This window comes from Gorilla gorilla, chromosome 22, assembly GCF_029281585.2.
Source record: "Gorilla gorilla gorilla isolate KB3781 chromosome 22, NHGRI_mGorGor1-v2.1_pri, whole genome shotgun sequence".
Classification (NCBI taxonomy): Eukaryota; Metazoa; Chordata; class Mammalia; order Primates; family Hominidae; genus Gorilla; species Gorilla gorilla.
In genome coordinates this window covers 41,160,957-41,180,700 of record NC_073246.2, presented here as the reverse complement: position 1 = coordinate 41,180,700, position 19,744 = coordinate 41,160,957, and the positions used below count along the sequence as shown (strand labels likewise).

Here is a 19,744-nt window from a genome sequence, read left to right as displayed (position 1 = left end):
ATTTGAGAAACAGTCTGTGAAACAAATATCTTATTCCTCAAAAGTTTGGTTTCAAGAAAGATAGAAAGGTGGAGAGCTTTTCAATAAGGAACCTCAGGAAAAGGGACAAACGTTAGTGTAATGTGTGAGCCTTGATTTGGGTTCTAGATTTAGGAGAGAAAAAAGCTGTAAAGGATGCTTGAGAAATTTGGGAAATTTGAATATGGATTATATAATAATGTTTTATCAATAGTAAGTTTTTGAAGTATTGATAATCATAGTTATGTAGGAGAATGTCATTGTTAGGAGATACACAGTAAGGATTTTAGGGTTGAAGTGATGATGTCAGCAAGGTAGATTTGGATGGTTCATGTCAGTGTGATATCTACATCAGGAAGCAAGTGTTGCAAACTATTAACCATTGGTGAATCTTGATGACCGGTGTATGGGTGCTCATCGTACTATTACGACTTTTATCTAGATTAAAAATATTACAAAATTAAATATTTGCAGAAAATGTACACTATACTATTATTACAACTGTTCATTTTTTTAGTATTGCTAGGCAAGAACAAAAATGGGCCGGGCGCAGTGGCTCACGTCTGCAATCCTAGCACTTTGGGAGGCCGAGGTGGGCGGATCACGAGGTCAGGAGTTTCAGACCAGCCTGACCAACATAGTGAAACCCTGTCTGTATTAAAAATACAAAAAATTAGCTGGGCGTGGTGGCGGGCACCTGTAATCCCAGCTACTTGGGAGGCTGAGGCAGGAGAATCGCTTGAAGCCGGGAGGTGGAGGTTGCAGTGAGCAGAGATCGCGCCACTGCACTTCCCACCAGGTGACAGTGTGAGACTCCGTCTCAAAAAAAAAAAAAAAGTACAAATACTGGAAATAAAAAACTTTTATTTTCCAAAAGTTTGGTTGCCTACTTAAAATCCAAGAGAATTGAAAAATGCCTTGACAGGTTGCAGTTTATCTTGTGAAATAATAGCTATTGACCTTAGGTTGTGGTGATGGCTGCACAGCATTGTGCATGTACTAAATGCCACTGAATTGTTGACTTTAAAATGGTTCATATGGGCCGGGCGCGGTGGCTCACGCCTGTAATCCCAGCACTTTGGGAGGCCGAGGCGGGCAGATCACGAGGTCAGCAGATGGAGACCATCCTGGCTAACATGGTGAAATCCCATCTCTACTAAAAATATAAAAAAAAATTACCCGAGCATGGTGGCCAGCGCCTGTAGTCCTAGCTACTCGGGAGGCCGAGGCAGGAGAATGGCGTGAACCCGGGAGACGGAGCTTGCAGTGAGCCGAGATCGCACCACTGCACTCTAGCCTGGGCGACAGAGCGAGACTCTGACTCAAAAAAAAAAAAAAAAAAAAAAAGGTTCATATGGTGAGTTTTATGTTTATGTTATGTGAATTTTTATCTCCTCTAGGATGCATGAGTGAGCATACAGGAAGAGATTTCATTTTAACAGTTCAGGACAGCTAACTACCTTTGACGAATACATTTTTTTTTGTTGTTGTTGTTGACTGGGCTCAAGTGATGCTCCCCCCTCACCCTCCTGAGTAGCTGGGACTACAGGTGTGTGTCACCACACCTGGCTAAGTTTTTTTTTGTGTGTTTTTTGAGTAGAGATGGGGTTTTGCCATGTTGCCCGAACTGGTCAAACTCCTAGGCTCGAGCAGTCCTCCTGCCTTGGCCTCCCAAAGTGCTGGGATTATATGTGTGAGCCACCACACCTAGCTTACATTCTTTTTAAATTTTTTGTTTTTAGTTGACCTATAATACTTGTAGAAAGACAAAGAATACAGTGTGATGTTTCAGTGCATATATGCGTTGTATAAGGATCAAATGAGGGTAATTATATCCATCACTTTAAGCATTTATCATTTATTTGTTGTGGTAATATTCAAAATCTTCTCTTCTAGCTATCTTGAAATGTCTCTCACATTGTTATTTGCTGTACTCACCTTACTGTGTAATGGAACACCAGAACTTATTCTTCCTGTCTGATTGTAACTTAATACCCATTGAAACAACTTCTCATGGTCCCCCCCTTCCCCCATACTCCCCAGCCATAGGTAACCACTGTTCTATTCTCTGCTTCTGTGAAATCAACTTTTAAAATTCAAGGGTGAAATTACACAGTGTTTGCCTTTCTGTGCCTTGCTATTTCACTTAACATAATGGCCTTTAGGTTCATCCATATTACCACAAACGACAGAAGAGTATTCTGTTTATAATGTTCCATTTTGTGTGTGTGTATACACAGACACATGGCATTTTCTTTGTCCATTCATCTGTAGATGGGTGTTTAGGTTGATTCATGTCTTGACTATTGTGAATGGCACTGCAGTAAACATGGGAGTGCAATTATCTTTTCAATATACTGATTTCATTTCCTTTTGGATATATACCCAAAAGCATAGGGAACAAAAGCAAAAACAGACAAATGGGATTACATCAAACTACAAAGCTTCTGCACAGCAAAGGAAACAAACAATATAGATCGAAGAGACAACCTGAAGAATAGGAGAAAGTACTTGTAAACTTTATGTATCTGACAAAGGGTTAATATCCATAACATATAAGGAACTCAACTCAATAGAAAAAAAATTCAGTTAAAAAATGGGCAAAAGACCTGCGTAGACATTTCTAAAAGGAAAACATACAAATGGCTGACAGATAATATGAAAATATGCTTAACATCACTAATTATCAGGAAAATGCAAATCAAAACCACAGTGAGATACTACCTCACCCCAGTCAGAATGGCTGTTCTCAAAAAGACAAAGGATAACAAATGTTGGGAAGGATGTGGAGAAAGGGGAACTCTTATGCACTTTTGGTGAGAATGTAAATTAGTACAGCTATTATGGGAAACAGTATGGAGGTTCTCCCACCTCCCCCAGAGGCAGGTTCTCTCTCTGTTGCCCAGGCTGGAGTGCAGTGGTGTAATCATAGCTTGCTTGGCCTCAAACTTCTGGGCTCAAGTCATCCTCCGGCCTCAGCCTTCTGAGTAGCTGGGACTATAGGTGTGTGCCACATCACCTAGTTAGTTCTTAATTTTTTGTAGAGACAGTGTCTTGTTATGTTTCACCAGCTGGTCTTGAACTTCTGGCCTCAAGCGATCCTCCTCCATTGGCCTCCCAAAGCACTGGGCTTTATAAGCATGAGCCACCCTACCCCCTGGAGGTTCTTCACAAAAAAAGATTGGCTATATATCCAAAGAAAATAAATAATACATTCTCTCATAGCAAAAGAGAGGATCAGCATATATTAAAGAGTCCTTATTTTACCACTGAACAAGCTGTAAAAGTAGACATTCTTAAGCTCATGAGCCTGTGGTAAATACTAGGTAGTCACTCAAAATGTGTAGATTTCAAGCATACTTTGGACTTTGGAAGTAGACACATGAGATTGTAGCACGGAATCCTAAAATCCTAGGCCAAAGAAGACTTTGAGAAATCATAGTTCATACTGTTTCTTTTATGCAGGATTTAGCTAATCCATCTTAGAGAAAAAAACAAGACTATTTTTAATATCCAGAAATACATATTATAGTCATTGGCGACTGGCCTTGAGGGGGCATAACAAAACATGGTTGTATGTCAGTGATACTGCAATTGATGAAATGTTGCTATTTAGAAACAGTAAAAGGAAGCCCCCAGAGGTTAAAAATACCTGTTGGACACTAAAAAAACAAAAACAAATCGCAACTCTTAAAACTTCAAGCTTAGAGGCTTCATTAGTGAATTCTGTTAAAACTTGTTAGAACTGCTGAGAGCTTAATATGACGGTTAGATATATATAGGACCCATGTCTTAAAACCAGAACTTTATTGTACACCAGCAATAAACCAAATAATAAATACAATGGAAGAAGAATATAATTTGTAATAGCAACAAAACCCCTCAAACACATAGGAATAAATTTAACAGGAAATGTGAAATATGTTTATGAAGAAAGGTCTTAAAAATACTGACCGGAGTCTTGGGTTGGGGAAGGAAGTAGTCTAAGTAAGTGAAAATACCTATACCATGTTCCTGAATCAGAAGATTCAGTATTGTAAATATGTCAGATCTTTCCTGATTATGCTATAAAATCAGCGTATTTACATTTGAAATTCCAATGATTTTGTTTTTATGGAACTATGCCAGCCAATCAAGCTCATTTAAAAGAGAAAAATAAGCACGGACAGCGAAAGAAGAGCAAAGAATTGTTTAGCCATGCTGGAGATATAAAAATGTTTTAGAGCTGTTATAAAGAAAACAGTATATATCAGTCCATGAATAGACGAAGATATAAGTGGGACAGAAATAGCTACAAATTGCTTATATGTCTGGAAATTTGATTTTGAACAGGTGACTTAAACATATTCTTCCATGGACAGTTAGGTTTAGAATTCCTTTTTTTTTTTTTTTTGTGACGGAGTTCCGCTCTTGTTGCCCAGGCTGGAGTACAGTGGTGCGATCTCAGCTCACTGAAATCTCTGCCTTCCAGGTTCAAGCGATTCTCCTGCCTCAGCCTCCCGAGTAGCTGGGATTACAGGCGCCCACCACCACGCATGGCTAATTTTTTGTATTTTTAGTAGAGACAGGGTTTCACCATGTTGATTAGGCTGGTCTTGAACTCCTGACCTCAGGTGATCTACCTGCCTTGGCCTTCCAGAGTGCTGGGATTACAGGCATGAGCAACTGTGCTTGGCCTCTAGAATTCTCAAAGTACTCTGCAAGGTTGCGAGTTTTACTCTGATGTTTTAATTAAAAAAAATTTTTTTTGTCCAATTAGCAATTCAGTGTGGAAGGTGTTTAAATTTTTTTTAAAGTGAAAGCAAGTTTATTAAGAAAGCAAAGGAATAAAAGAATCTTCAATTTTAATTAACAAAAATATCCAACTACTAATATAACTTCAATTATACTACTTTTTCTCATTACTTTTAATGAGATAGCCTGCAAAGCTCAATGTTAGGCCACATTCTGGAACATATCTACTTAGATATAAACAATCACTTTCAACATTAAAAAAAATCCATAATGTCTTCGTTACTTTGCTTTCTGTTAATGGCACTATTAGTCTTTGTTTTCTAAGCTCCTTGTCTTGAATGTTTCTTGAGTCAGCAAATTTGTTTGCTTTTTGAGACAGAGTCTCACTCTGTTGCCCAGGCTGAAATGCAGTGGTGTGATCTTGGCTCTTTGCAACCTCAGGCTCCTGGGTAGCTGGGACTACAAGCATGCGCCGCCATGCCTGGCTAATTTTTAATTTTATATATATGTTTATATACGTATGTGTATATGTCCATATATACGTATACGTGTATATATACATATGTACATATGCGTATACATAGACATATGTTGACATGTGTATATATACATATTTATATACATGTATTTATATGCATACATATATGTCTACATATATACACATGTGTATGTATGTATACATATATGTACACACGTGTATACATACATACATATATATTTTTTTGGTAGGTGAAGGAGTCTCGCTGTGTTGTCCAGGCTGGAGTGCAGTGGCGCCATCTCAGCCTGCTGCAACCTTTGCCTCCCGGATTCAAGCGATTCTCCTGCCTCAGCCTCCCGAGTAGCTGGGATTGTGGGCATCCGCCACCACTCCTGCCTACTTTTTGTGTTACAGGTATCCACCACCATGCCCGGCTAATTTTTGTGTTTTTAGTAGAGGTGGTGTTTCACCATGTTGGCCAGGCTGGCCTCAAACTCCTGACCTCAAGTGATCTGCCTGCCTTGGCCTCCCATAGTACTGGGATCAGAGCCGTGTGTCATCACGCCTGGACAATTTTGTATTTTTTTGTAGAGACAGGGTTTCGCCATGTCACCCAGGCTGGTCTTGAACTCTTGGACTCAAGCAATTCTCACTCCTCGGCCCCCCAAAGTGCTGGGATTACAGGCATGAGCCACGGCACTCGGACGAGTCAGCAAGTTTTGATGCTCCTCTCTTTTGGTCTTTCCTCCCCATTCTAGGGGGAGGAGGGTGAAGCTGTATTCCAGTTAAGCTTCTTGCTTCTTAGATTAACTGGGTTCCCTCTTGGCTTTTTATTACATCTTGCCTCTTCTTTTTCAATCAATACTATATATTGCTGTAAGACAAATCGTTTGGCTACTTCTGGTGTTTTTACTTGAAAAGTACAGTTACTCTTTAAGCTGCTTTGATTACATCCAGATTCTCTATTCATTTACCCCATTGCCGCATGACTTTGAGGAATGAACACTTTGTTCATATAGATCTTTGTTTCTCTCATATGCCATATTCCCCCTCGCTTTTGAACTTGTGCTGATTATTCCTTTGCTTAGTGTGTGTTTGTTTTCCTTGCATTTTCCTACTATTTAATCCTTCCTAGATGTCTCTAGCTAGTTCATCTTCCTTTCTGTAGCTTGCTTGTTTAGCACTTTTGGTATTTTATTAAGTACAGATGTTAGCCTTATTCTGAAGTTGCGCTGAAGTATAGTTCCTGTGTTTCCTTATTTTATGGTTTTGTTTTCAAAATATTTAAATCATTGACCCATTTCGAATGTATCCTGATGTACAGTCTGAAGAATGGACTTAGTTTTTTTCCACATTACTGCACAATTGTAATACCATTTATGCAGTGATCCATTGTTCGCCCAACAGATTTGAGATAATACCTTAATTCTACTTAAGTCTTAGATTAGGATTCATGTTTTCCCCCATTTTTCCTTCCAGTTTTTCAGTCAGCTTTCCCAGGTTGAATAGGGTCTAGTTTTGGATTGTATTTTTTCCATTGGTCATTCAGTCAGTGTAGCCTGTTTTGTCTGATCGTTTTAATTATTAACGCTCTGTGATATGCTTTAATATCTAGTAGGACTAGATCTCCACCTTGTTAAAGTTTTTCTGGCCAGTCTTGTTTATTCTGAAAATAGGCTTATTGAGATCATATTACATATAAATGAATGTGGAGAGGTTATGATTTTTTCGCTACGGTAGTATTACCTATATTTTGGATTTCATGTGTTTTATTTCCTGAAAGTGTCAATTGAAGTTAAGTTTGCAAGACTATTAAACTGTAACTTAAGTAGAAGTTCTGGAAACTGAATTGTATATGTTTTACTTTTTAGTTTAGCCCGATGGCCAAAGGCTCTCAAAGATACATGGTTTCCACTGGTGCTGATGGGACAGTTTGCTTTTGGCAATGGGATTTAGAATCCTTAAAATTTAGGTAAGTGGCTTTAATTATGTAACAGGTTTTCTTTTTTAGTGTAGTTACAGTTTAGTCTAATGAAATGAAGTTTTATTGTTATGAGAAATTGTGTATTGTTGCTTTTTTTAACCTTTGAACTTAATTTTTATTATATATAGCATATGTGCCATATTGACTATTTCCTATTTATAATTATGTAGATAGCAGGATTTGTAAAAGAAGCATAGCTTTTCTATCTTAGCACATTTTTGCAAAGACAAAGTAAGGCATTTAAAATAATAGGTATATAATTGGAAATTCAGGCAGGAACATTTGAGAGTCATAAGACCTGTATTGTATACCTGTGCTGTCTAATATAGTAGTCACTAGCCTTATATGATCGTTGAGCACTTTAAATGTGGCTAGTGCAATTGAGGAACTGAATTGATAATTTAAATTTAAAACTTATGATTGATTAATATATTAAAAATTTTTTTTTCCTTTTGTTTTCGTTTTCTTCTTCTTTTTTTTTTTTTTTGGGACGGAGTCTCGCTCTGTTGCCCAGGCTGGAGTGTGATGGCGTGATCTCGGCTCACTGCAGCCTCTGCCTCCTGGGTTCAAGTGATTCTCCTGCCTCAGCCTCCTGAGTAGCTGGGATTACAGGTGCCCACCACCACGTCCAGCTAATTTTTTGTATTTTTAGTAGAGATGGAGTTTCACCAGGTTGGCCAGGCTAGTCTCAAACTCCTGACCTCAGGTGATCCACCTGCCTTGGCCTCCCAAAGTACTGGGATCACAGGCGTGAGCCACCACGCTTGGCCTATTAGAAAATTAAGCATATCTTGAATAACAAGTATGTGAAATTTTCAGTGAGTTTTGGGAAATCCAAATATAGATAAAATATTTTTGTTAAAAAATGACTTGTCAAATTGAGATGTATTTTGAGTCTCAAATACACACTGGAAAATTTCAAAGACTTAATATGAAAGAGTATGAAAGTATCTTATAATTTTATTGATTTGGATTACATGTTGATATTTTGGGTGTATTGGGTTAAAGGAAATATGATTAATTTGATCTTTTTATATTTTGTAAAAATACATGGAAATCTGTGGAAATATTTGATATACAATAAGGTATTATAGAAATAAGATTATAGCTGGGTGTTGTGTGCCTGTGGTCCCCAGTCACTAGGGAGGCTGAGGCTGGAGGGTCCCTTGAGCCCAAGAGTTTGTGTCTAGTGTGGGCAACATGGCGAGACCCTGTCTCTTAAAAAATTATAATATTTAAATATGCTAGATTAAAACCAATATTTTAAGCTGTGTTAATGTGGTAAAATAATCTATTTTAAAGCAGCATCTTCTTCTTTTAAAGCCCACGTCCCTTGAAGTTCACTGAAAAGCCTAGGCCAGGCGTTCAAATGCTTTGTTCTTCTTTTAGTGTTGGTAAGAACTTCTTCACATTTTTTTCTTAGTTTTTTTTTTTTTAAACATTTATTAAATGACCACTTGGTTGCTAAGAACGTTTATTAGCTACGTGGTAAATGACTTCTGATGTTTATTTCATTAGGTTCAATTTATGATGTTCATTTTGTTAGCCTTGTTCTTCCAGTCCTCCAGTCTGCCTTTCTCTGGTTTCTGGTAGTAATCAGTGATATAAGAGATGGCTGGTAAAAAGGAGGCTTGAGGTGTCCACACAAGTGATTCCTATGCCAGTACTATGTGTATGATAATCTAAACTTGTGATTTTCTTCGAATAGGCTAAACTGTGTATGTTTGATAGTTTAAATTTATTTCCCACACATAATATCTTGATGAAATTATTCTTTTTCATTTTTTGTACAGTGAACTTGTGTGGTAACCTTTCTCTTTTTTCGGATAGGTCAAAGACTTTTCCCTCATAAAATCTGAAAACTTGAACAAGCTAGGGTTAGGTATGTAGAATTGTTTAGAAAGCAGAACTTCTTTTCTTAAAAATATTTTTAGAGCACTGGTGCTTAATTGGCATTATATTGCCACCCTTAATAATACAGATGGGGAGGCCAGGCACAGTGACTCAATGCCTGTAATCCCAGTCCTTTGGGAGGCTGAGATGGGAGGATTGCTTCAGCCCAGGAATTCGAGCCCAGCCCTGGCAACATAGGGAGAACCCATCTCTAAAAAAAAACAAAACAAAAGTTACCTGGGCATGGTGCACACCTGTAGTCCCAGCTACTCAGGAGACTAGGTGGGAGTATTGCTTGTGTCCAGGAGGTTGAGGCTGCAGTGAGCCATGATCACACCACTGCACTCCAGGCTGGGCGACAGACTGAGACCATGTTCCCCGCCCCGCCAGCTGGCTTACGCCTGTAATCCCAACACTTTAGGAGGCTGAGGCGGGTGGATCACCTGAGGTCAGGAGTTCGAGACCATCCTGACCAACATGGTGAGACCCCCATCTCTACTAAAAATACAAAAAATTAGCTGGGCGTGCTGGTGTGCCCTTGTAATCCCAGCTACTCAGCAGGCTGAGGCAGTAGAATTACTTGAACCTGGGAGGTAGAAGTTGCAGTGAGCCAAGATCACACCATTGGGCTCCAGACTGGGCGACAGAGTGAGATTCTGTATCAAAAAAAAAACAGGAGGAGATTGTGAATGTTTCCAGATTGAATTAATTTTGTTTTTTAAAGCTACAAATTCAGTTTTATAAGCTCTATATAGTGAGTCAGAAAATGTAACTGTTGAGATAAACTTAGTTTTAGGGTAAATGATCTTTCTTTTTTATATTTTAATATGGAAATTTGATTTGTTCAGGTATTTGTTATAAACTGGATGTTTAAACCTTACCATTTTTATTTCAGGTGGTATGTTTTTAGCCACAGGTAGTACTGATCATGTAATCAGAATGTATTTTTTGGGTTTTGAAGCACCCGAAAAAATCGCAGAACTTGAAAGCCACACTGTAAGCATCCACGTTTTTAAAATCCTTTAGATTAATTGTTAATACTATTCCTGTTATTGCTAAGGGGCATTGTTATTGGCTCTACTTTTATTTTTAATTTTTTTTCTGTTGAACAAATGAACTGTCATTTATAACTTTTTGATGGTATTAAGTTTTAAAATATTAAATCATAGTTGGATTTCTGAGATAAGTCATTGCTTGTGAATGTTATCTTAAATTTTTGCTGAATTCTATTTGACAGTTAAAATATTGTTAGAGATGTTTGTATATTTATAAAAATGAAAATGTCTAGGTACAATATAGTTTTTGTTAATTCTATTCTAATTTTAATTTAAGCATACAAGGAATTATATTTAAAGAGGAGATATGTCATTGGCAACTCAGATTAGCACTTGAGAGGCCTAATATTTTACCGTGGTTATTTTAGCTTTATGTTCAAAATCTTGATTATGACAGTTGATCTGGGTGGGTTAACTTTAAGTGGGCCTGTTTATCTAACCAAGCCCATGAAATAAGAATGTGATTTTAATAATGCATAGTAAGATAGAAAACTGTCAGTGTTCTGAAGTACTGGTCAGGGTTAGGCCATCTTTTCTTTTATTTGAAGCTTTTGGGAAGCCAGTCTACATCCAGAGGTTATTTGATAGATACAGATTTAAATAACTTAAAACAACAATTGAAAATGCCTTATTTTTAGCTACTTTAAAGCCTATATTTTGAGCACTTTCCACACATTTCACTTCCATATAAGTCATTTTAAACAGATGTAATTATAAATACTGCTTTAAGTTTAGAAGCAAGGCTTTTTTTCCTGTTAGATGTGCCTTTCTTTGAAATGAAAGCTGTATTTTAGTAGTCTTGTTAGGTTTGTAGTTAGTCTTCTCTTAAAATTATAAAACATGTTGAATGACAGGGCTAAGCAACACAAGTGCAAATTTTGCTTGTTAAAGCAAATAGGCTTCTAGCATTAAAACTTCATTTTTTCAAATTCACAGACTATGTAGATGATCATTTTTGTATTTGTCCTTTTCCCCCCTTTAGGATAAAGTAGATAGTATCCAATTTTGTAACAATGGTGATCGGTAAGTGTGTGTTTTGTATGTGTGTGTGTGTGTTATTAGGCAAATATAATGTGCTACATATTAGTATAGCTAACCTGTCATTTTGTATGTATTTTTTCCCTTTATATTATTATGATTATTTATTTATTTATTTATTTTTTGAGATGGAGTTTTGCTCTCGTTGCCCAGGCTGGAGTGCAGTGGCACAATCTCGGCTCACTGCAACCTCCACCTCTTGGGTTCAAGTTAATCTTCTACCTCAGCCTCCTGAGTAGCTGGGATTACAGGCGCCTGCCACCGTGCCTGGCTAACTTTGTATTTTTAGTAGAGACGGGTTTTCTCCATGTTGGTCAGTCTGGTCTCGAACTCCCGACTTCAGGTGATCTGCCCGCCTCGCCCTCCTAAAGTGCTGGGATTACAGGCGTGAGCCACCTTGCTCAGCCATTATTTTTTATTTTTAGTTGACTAATAATTGTCTGTGTTTATGGAGTAAGTACACTGTGGTGTTTTAATATATATTTACATTGTGGGATGATTAAATCAAGCCAATAAACATCTCTGCCACTTCACATACTGAGCATTTTTCTGTAGTCAGAACATCTGAAATCTACTCAGAAATTTTGAAATAATATATAATTAACTGTCACTTTGTATATTGCAGATATTTATTAGTAAATGTATTAATTGAATGAAAAGTGTCTAGGGCAGGGGTTGGGGGAAGAACACATGAAATGTAAGTTTTTAGAATTGTAGTTTCTGCCAGCTTCTAGCGACCAAAAGTAGTTTTTCTTTGGCTAGATGTCTGATTTACTGAAAAGATTATGTGTAAGGATCATTAAATTTCTTGTTTGGGTAGTTAAAAAAACTTTTCTAAGAAACCACTGTGATATATCCTGCAAAGAAATTATTACTTAAATCATATACTCCTTCTTTGCCTCCATTGTGTGTCAGGTACCTTTGCTAAACTAATTGTTGAGAACTTAATTTGTTAATAGATTGATTTATTTTTACACAGTGTCCAACATGAATTAATTTGAATTAACAAGTAAGATGTTTAAAATGGAGCTATTGCTCTTATTTTCCAATACTTCAAAACTTTTTTCTGTTTTTTTCTTCTTCTTGGCATTCTTATTTAATTATTTTTTTTTTGAGACGGAGTCTAGGTCTGTTGCCTAGGCTGGAGTGCAGTGGTGCAGCCTCGGCTCACTGCACTGCAACCTCCCCCTCCTGGGTTCAAGCGATTCTCCTGTCTTAGCCTCCTGAGTAGCTGCGATTACAGGCATGTGCCACCACGCCTGGCTAATTTTTGTATTTTTAGTAGAGACGGGGTTTCACCGTGTTGGTCAGACTGGTCTCGAACTCCTGACCTTGTGATCCACCCACCTCGGCCTCCCAAAGTGCTGGGATTACAGACATGAGCCACTGCGGGTGGCCTCTTCTCAGCATTCTTATACATTGTATTCTCAAAACTTAATCTGTTTGAAAAGCTATTGATTGAGTTTGAGGTGTGTTTTATTTCATAGGGCGGGGCAAATCGTAGCAAACCAAATTTTTTTTCCCATCCAGATGCGCTCTAAATACCTTGTCTTTTGAATTAACACCTGTGGATTGTCCTGTTGTTAGGACAGCTTCATTACATTCTTTTTTTGCATGTGATTTTAATTGTAGCCCTTGTTGGAAAGTGTGTGAATATAGTAAGATCCTGTTCTGAATGTTTTAAGGTTCCTAAGTGGTAGCAGAGATGGAACAGCACGGATTTGGAGATTTGAGCAGTTAGAATGGAGGAGCATTTTATTGGATATGGCTACCAGAATCTCAGGGTAAGTTGAGATTGTTAGAAGTAGGTGCATCATAGGTGTTCGATCTGTCTCTCTCTCTCTCTTGCTCTCTGTGTCTCTCAGTGGTTATTTTGTTAAGGGGATTATAGCTACCTTCTATTACGAAGAGCTGTGGTATAAGTGAATAGCTGCCTACTGCATTATCAGGTGAACAGAGACATCCAGGTAAATTTATCGTTACATTGTGTAGCAAAGAATAACATGTACTTTTTTCTATGGCTCAAAGCATTGACCTCCTTCTTAGATGTTGCATTTAAAAGCTTCTACAAGTAAAAAAGATAAAATTAACTCAAGTACATTAAGAGTGGAAATTATACTTTTCTGTGGATAGGATTTTTGAAAAAATTTAAAAGTAGCTTAGAGCCAAGGCTGGGAAATAGGGTAAGCAAACATACTTTATTATTAAGGTTAAAAAAGAAAATTGAGCTCCAGCCTGGGTGATAGAGCGAGACTGTCTAAAAATAAAAGTCATAGATTTTACTTTAGAGTTTGTTTCCTGATTTTAACTTTGCACTTTTTCATATCAGTTTTTCTGAGAAATGTTTCCACATTTTGTCTTTTGGAAATCATGTCTGCTTTATTTTTATTTAAAAAAAATGTTTTAGGGTCTCACTCCATCGCCCAGGCTGGAGCGCCAGTGGTATGATCGTGACTCACTTCAGCCTTGACATTCCGGCCTCAGGTGGTCCCCCCATCTCAGCCTTCCAGGTAGCTGGGACTATGAGCATGAGCCACCATGCCTGGCTGATTTTTATGTTTATTTTTTGTAAAGACTATTGTTCAGGCTCATCTTGAACTCCTGGGCTCAAGTGATCCTCTTGCCTCTGCCTCCCAAATGCTTTGTTTTTAACAACAGAAATTGACTTATATTCTCTGCTGTAGCTCAAATAATTGTATCGCATTTTCAAAATAAATTTGATCTTCTTGTTTTTTTGTAGAATTATCTGTGATGGAGAATGAAAAGTATATATACTGGAAATTTGATAACCCTTGCTCATAAACAAATTAAAAAATCTTTATTATATATAAAAATGTTACATCTCAGTATGAAAGTGAATACTGTCAATCCTTGATTAGTTGAAATAAAGGGAATGGGGGTGAAGATAATTTAAAATCAGTTTCACGTATTATTGTTTTATTAAGGAAAATAGAAACAGTGTCAAAACTTGAATGAAAATTTTTAAATGAGACTGAAAACTGTTTAGTTTTCTTGCTGACGCACTCGATCCATGAAGGGGACTTTTCCTATAATTTTCTTCATGAGAAAATATCTTCTCATTTTAAGTTTTCTTGCTTTCAAATCTTGAAAAACAGAGTCTTCTGTATGTAAGAATTGATTGATCTGTTTATTTTAGTGTTCTAATATTGGCGAATCAACTTGATGAAATGGAACATATCTGTTAGTAAATTCAAAGTTACTAATTTGTGGCTGGGCATGGTGGCTCATGCCTGTATTCCCAGCACTTTGGGAGGCCAAGGCAGGCGGATCACCTGAGGTCAGGATATTGAGACTAGCCTGGCCAACATGGTGAAACCCTGCCTCTACTAAAAAAAAATACAAAAATTAGCCGGATATGGTGGCATGCGCCTGTAATCCCAGCTACTTGGGAGGCTACAGCAGGAGAATCAGTTGAACCCAGCAGATAGAGGTTTCAGTGAGCCTAGATGGAGCCACTACACCCCAGCCTGGGCGACAGAGCTAGACTCCTCCTCAAAAAAAAAAAAAAAAAAAAGCAATGTTATTACTTCGAAAGCCTTTTAGTTTAAAGTGAAGAATGGAGTCTTTGCCTTTATTCCATTTTACTTTTTTTTTTGGAGACAGAGTCTTGCTCTGTCGCCCAGGCTGGAGTGCAGTGGTGTGATCTCTGCTCACTGCAAGCCCTGCCTCCTGGGTTCATGCCATTGTCCTGCCTCAGCCTCATGAGTAGCTGAGACTACAGGCGCCCGCCATATGCCCGGCTAATTTTTTTTGTATTTTTAGTAGAGACGGGGTTTCACCATGTTAGCCAGGATGGTCTTTTTTTTTTTTATTATACTTTAAGTTTTAGGGTACATGTGCACAATGTGCAGGTTAGTTACATATGTATACATGTGCAACCAGGATGGTCTTGATCTCCTGACCTCGTGATCCACCCGCGTTGCCCTCCCAAAGATCTGGGATTACAGGCGTGAGCCACCGCGCCTGGCCTCCATTTTACTTCTTAATATTATTCTACCCCCAACACCAATCAATCTAGTTAGAATTATTCTCTCTTCTGTGTTTTTTTTTTGTAATTACATAGATAGCTGTTTTATAACACTCATTCTATATTCTTTTTTTTGTTTGTTTGTTTTTTTTGAGATGGAGTGGCATGGTCTCAGCTCATTGCAACCTTTGCCTCCTGGGTTCAAGCGATTCTCCTTCCTCAGCCTCCCAAGTAGCTGGGATTACAGGAGCCCGTCACTACGCCCAGCTAATTTTTGTATTTTTTATAGAGGCATGATTTCATCCTGTTGGCCAGGTTGGTCTGGAACTCCTGACCTCAAGTGATCCGCCCACCTTGGCCTCTCAAAAGTGCTGGGATTATAGGTGTGAGCTACCATGCCCGGCCTTTGTTAATTAAAACATGTTAGATGCTTGTAATATCTTTTCTTTTTTTTTTTTTTTTTGAGACGGAGTCTTGCTCTGTTGCCCAGGCTGGAGTGCAGTGGTGCGATCTTGGCTCACTGTAAGTTCTGCCTCCTGGGTTCATGCTATCCTCCCGCCTCAGCCTCCCGAGTAGTAGGGACTACAGGTGCCCACCACCACGCCTGGCTAATTTTGCTTTTTTTTGTATTTTTAGTAGAGACGAGGTTTCACCGTGTTAGCCAGGATGGTCTCAATCTCCTGACCTCATTATCCGCCTGCCTCGGCCTCTCAAAATGCTGGGATTACAGGCGTCAGCCACCGTGCCCGGCCGATGCTTGTAATTTCTTAAAACGTATTCTATTATTTCAGAACCATTAGGCCTTCCCTACCCCACTGTTGACTACTGTAATGCAGAGACCCTTTGCATATCACTTTTTTATTTTTTGAGAACGTAGTCTTGCTCTGTCACCCAGGCTGGAGTGCAATGATGCGGTCTTGGCTCACTGCAGACTCTGTCTCCCAGGTTCCAATGATTCTCCTGCCTCAGCCTTCTGAGTAGCTGGGAATACAGGTGTGTGCCACCACACCCGGCTAATTTTGTATTTTTAGTAGAGATGGGGTTTCACCATGTTGGCCAGGCTAGTCTCAAACTGCTGACCTCGTGATCTGCCTGCCTCGGTCTCCCAAGATGCTGGGATTACAGGCGTGAGCCACCGTGTCTGGCCCTCCATAACACTTTTATAAAGGATGAAAAACATTCCAGGCATGTGTATCCAAGACCATTCTTGCCAAGGGGCCTGTAGGAGTAGACTATAGAAAAGTTGTATAAAGAGATGAGAATAGTCCCATTTACAGTTCAGATTGAACATCTGTGTGTCAATTATTTTTCTAAACATTGGGGATATGAATATGAATTACCTTATTTTTGTGTTCCTAAAATTTTTTTGTCTTCTATGGAGAGAAACAGTTGAAAGTAAGTGTTAGCAATAGGTTTGTATTCAGAAGAAGGAAATAATAGGAAAGAAGTGGGGAGAAAAAGCATTGCTTTCATAAGCAGTAATGGTGTCCTAAAATCTGCCCTTATTCAGTCTCTGTACTGTTTCTAAATTATCCCTCTCTTCTTCAGGTTTTGCCCTCACCTGTTTGTAGACAATCTGTTCTGGGTCAGCTGTGATGAACTCACTGTAGGGTTGATAAGATAGGCACATGGGTTGGATTTCTTTATTTTTGTATTGATGAGAGATTGTATACATTGTATAGCCAGCCATCTAAATAAGTTTACATGTTGTGTATTTTTTTGTTAGGGACTTATCTTCCGAAGAGGAAAGGTTTATGAAACCTAAAGTAACAATGATAGCTTGGAATCAAAATGATAGCATTGTTGTCACAGCTGTGAATGATCATGTCCTCAAAGTGTGGAATTCTTACACTGGACAACTGCTTCATAACTTAATGGTAGGTAATTTCTGGTACAATGTAACAAATGAGATTTTTTGAAATATGATTGTAATTTTGAAGCTATAAAAATAATATACTGAACAAGTTGTTTCTCTCATGTAAACTATGAAATGATTAGAAATTTTTATAATTATAAATTATTGTCTAATACATTTTTAAAAGTATATGCTGTAACAGTATGTATTTTTAAATTTTCAATTTGTAACTTGTAAACCCTCCTTAATGTTATGACTTTGTTAAATGAAGGGACATGCTGATGAAGTATTTGTTCTGGAGACGCATCCCTTTGATTCCAGAATTATGTTATCTGCAGGACACGATGGCAGCATATTTATATGGGATATTACAAAAGGTACCAAGGTGAAACATTATTTTAATATGGTAAGTGAAGTGAGATGTACCTTGATACATGCTTGAATTTGTTTAGAGTATTTGGGTTATGCGGCTTAGCCAGAAATTGATCTGCTTGTTTTGGCAGTTTGTTTTTACAAATCAGCATATTCAAAGCCTGCTAAATATTAGACAGCTACATGTATATACATACATACATGAAATTCTCTGTATGACTGATTTATATGAGGGAGACATTTTTAAGTTACCTGTCGAGCATTTTATGTGCCTGTGTGTTTAAACTGGTAAAAGTATGGCAATTATAAAAACTTTTTCACTACTTGAATTTGTTGAAATATTCGATAACAAATTGAAATATTTGATAACAAATAGAAATATAAAAATAGTAATAAAATAATAAAATGACATTATTAATATTCAGTATTAACCAAATATTACAATATTTGATTACTCCAATTTCAGTAACCTTGGGCTGGGTGTAGTGGCTCTGAACTCCTAACACTTTGGGAGGCTGAGACAGGAGGATTGCTTGAGCCCAGGAATTCAAGTCCAGCCTGGGCAATGTAGTGAGACACTCTCTTAAAAAAAAAAATCCCAAGATGGTTGATATAGAGATCAAACATCATTAGGTTTTCCCGGCCTTTTTTCTTTTTGTACAGGTGTATTCTTAAAAAAAAAAAAAATTTTTTTTTTTTGCATATGTATATTCTAGAACCAAATGAGGATCCTACTGTATCTTTTTAGAATTTCTCCACATAATCATAATTATAGTTACTAATCAGCAAATTTAACATTTATAAGATAGCATTATCTAGTCAGGTCTATAGTAACATCTTTTTAGATATATTTTGCTCCGTGGACCGGAATCCAGTTCAAGCTCATGCATTGTGTTTAAGTGGTTGTATCTTTCTAGGTTTCTTTTTTTTCTTTTCTTTTTTTTTTTCTTTTTGAGACAGAGTCTTGCTCTGTCGCCCAGGCTGGAGTGCAGTGGCGCAATCTCAACTCGCTGCAAGCTCCGCCTCCCGAGTTCACGCCATTCTCCTGCCTCAGCCTCCCAAGTAACTGGAACTACAGGCACCCGCCACCAAACCTGGCTAATTTTTTTGTATTTTTTAGTAGAGACGGGGTTTCACCGTGTTAGCCAGGATGGTCTCCATCTCCTGACCTCATGATCCATCTGCCTTGGCCTCCCAAAGTGTTGGGATTACAGGCGTGAGCCACTGTGCCCGGCCTCTAGTTTTCTTTAATTGTCACCAGCCCCTCTCAGCCTTTTTTGTTTTTCTTCTTTCTTGGCCTTTAACTTTTGTTGAATATTAGCAAGTATTGTTACAGAGTGTCCTCAGTTTTGTCTGATATTTTTTCATGATTAGATTGTTATAGTTTTTTAAATGAAATAAAACATAAATGATATTGTGTCCTTCATGAATCATATTAGGAGGCACATGATATTTATTTGTCCCCTTACTATGGTGATAATTTTTTTTTTTTTTTTGGAGATGGAGTTTCTCTCTTGTTGCCCAGGCTGGAGTTCAGTGGCACAATCTGGGGTTGCTGCAACCTCCGCCTCCTGGGTTCAAGTGATTCTGCTGCCTCAGCCTCCCGAGTAGCTGGGATTTATGGGCACCTGCCATCACATCCAGCTAATTTTTTGTATTTTTAGTAGAGATGGGGTTTCACCATATTGGCCAGGCTGGTCTCGAACTCCTGACTTCAGGTGATCACCTGCCTCGGCCTCCCAATATAATTATTAAACTAATTTTTTTAGTAACGCTTTTGAGACTAATCTAAATATCCTGTTTCTCATTAAATTTTTACCCACAAGTATTGGATCCATTGAAGATTTTCCAATGGCATCATTCCTTCCATATTTATTAGTTGGCATCTTTGCACACAGTGGTATTTTTTTTTTTCCTCCTCCAACTTCTAAGTTCAGGGGCTACCTGCTGTGTGCAGGATGTGCAGGTGGGTTACATGGGTAAATGTGCTTGCACATAGTTTTGTAATCTTATTTCATGTAAAACCTTTTTTTTTTGAAATTTTTATTTTTAAAGAATTTACAGATGTATTTTTGAGTATAAATTCCGCCTGTCTGAGAAGAAAGTTAACTTTTACACAATTAATTTCTGTTGTTGAGTACTTAAGTGGTTTCTAAAATACGTATGACAATAACACTTTGAATAGCCTTGTACATGATCATTTCCCTAAGATAAATTCTGAAGGAATTATTGTGTAAAAGGGTTTTAACACTGTTAAGGCTTTATATGTTTGAGACATTTTGTGAATTTACTCTTCAGTTTATACTGTTACAATTCAAAGTGCAATTTT

The 19,744-nt window shown here is 37.8% G+C and overlaps 1 protein-coding gene across 5 annotated transcripts in view; it reads left to right on the top strand.

Moving 5' to 3' along the window:
• The window catches only part of BRWD1 (bromodomain and WD repeat domain containing 1), a 129,389-nt gene that overhangs the window by 26,323 nt on the left and 83,322 nt on the right, over positions 1 to 19,744 (top strand). For all 5 annotated transcript variants that reach the window (XM_063702701.1, XM_055374027.2, XM_055374028.2 and 2 more), the window contains 7 exons: positions 7,102 to 7,202; positions 8,538 to 8,608; positions 10,003 to 10,103; positions 11,145 to 11,185; positions 12,886 to 12,984; positions 16,915 to 17,065; positions 17,315 to 17,449. In XM_063702701.1, the coding sequence (XP_063558771.1) occupies positions 7,102 to 7,202; positions 8,538 to 8,608; positions 10,003 to 10,103; positions 11,145 to 11,185; positions 12,886 to 12,984; positions 16,915 to 17,065; positions 17,315 to 17,449 (699 nt within the window). The remainder of the gene's footprint in view (positions 1 to 7,101; positions 7,203 to 8,537; positions 8,609 to 10,002; positions 10,104 to 11,144; positions 11,186 to 12,885; positions 12,985 to 16,914; positions 17,066 to 17,314; positions 17,450 to 19,744) is intronic.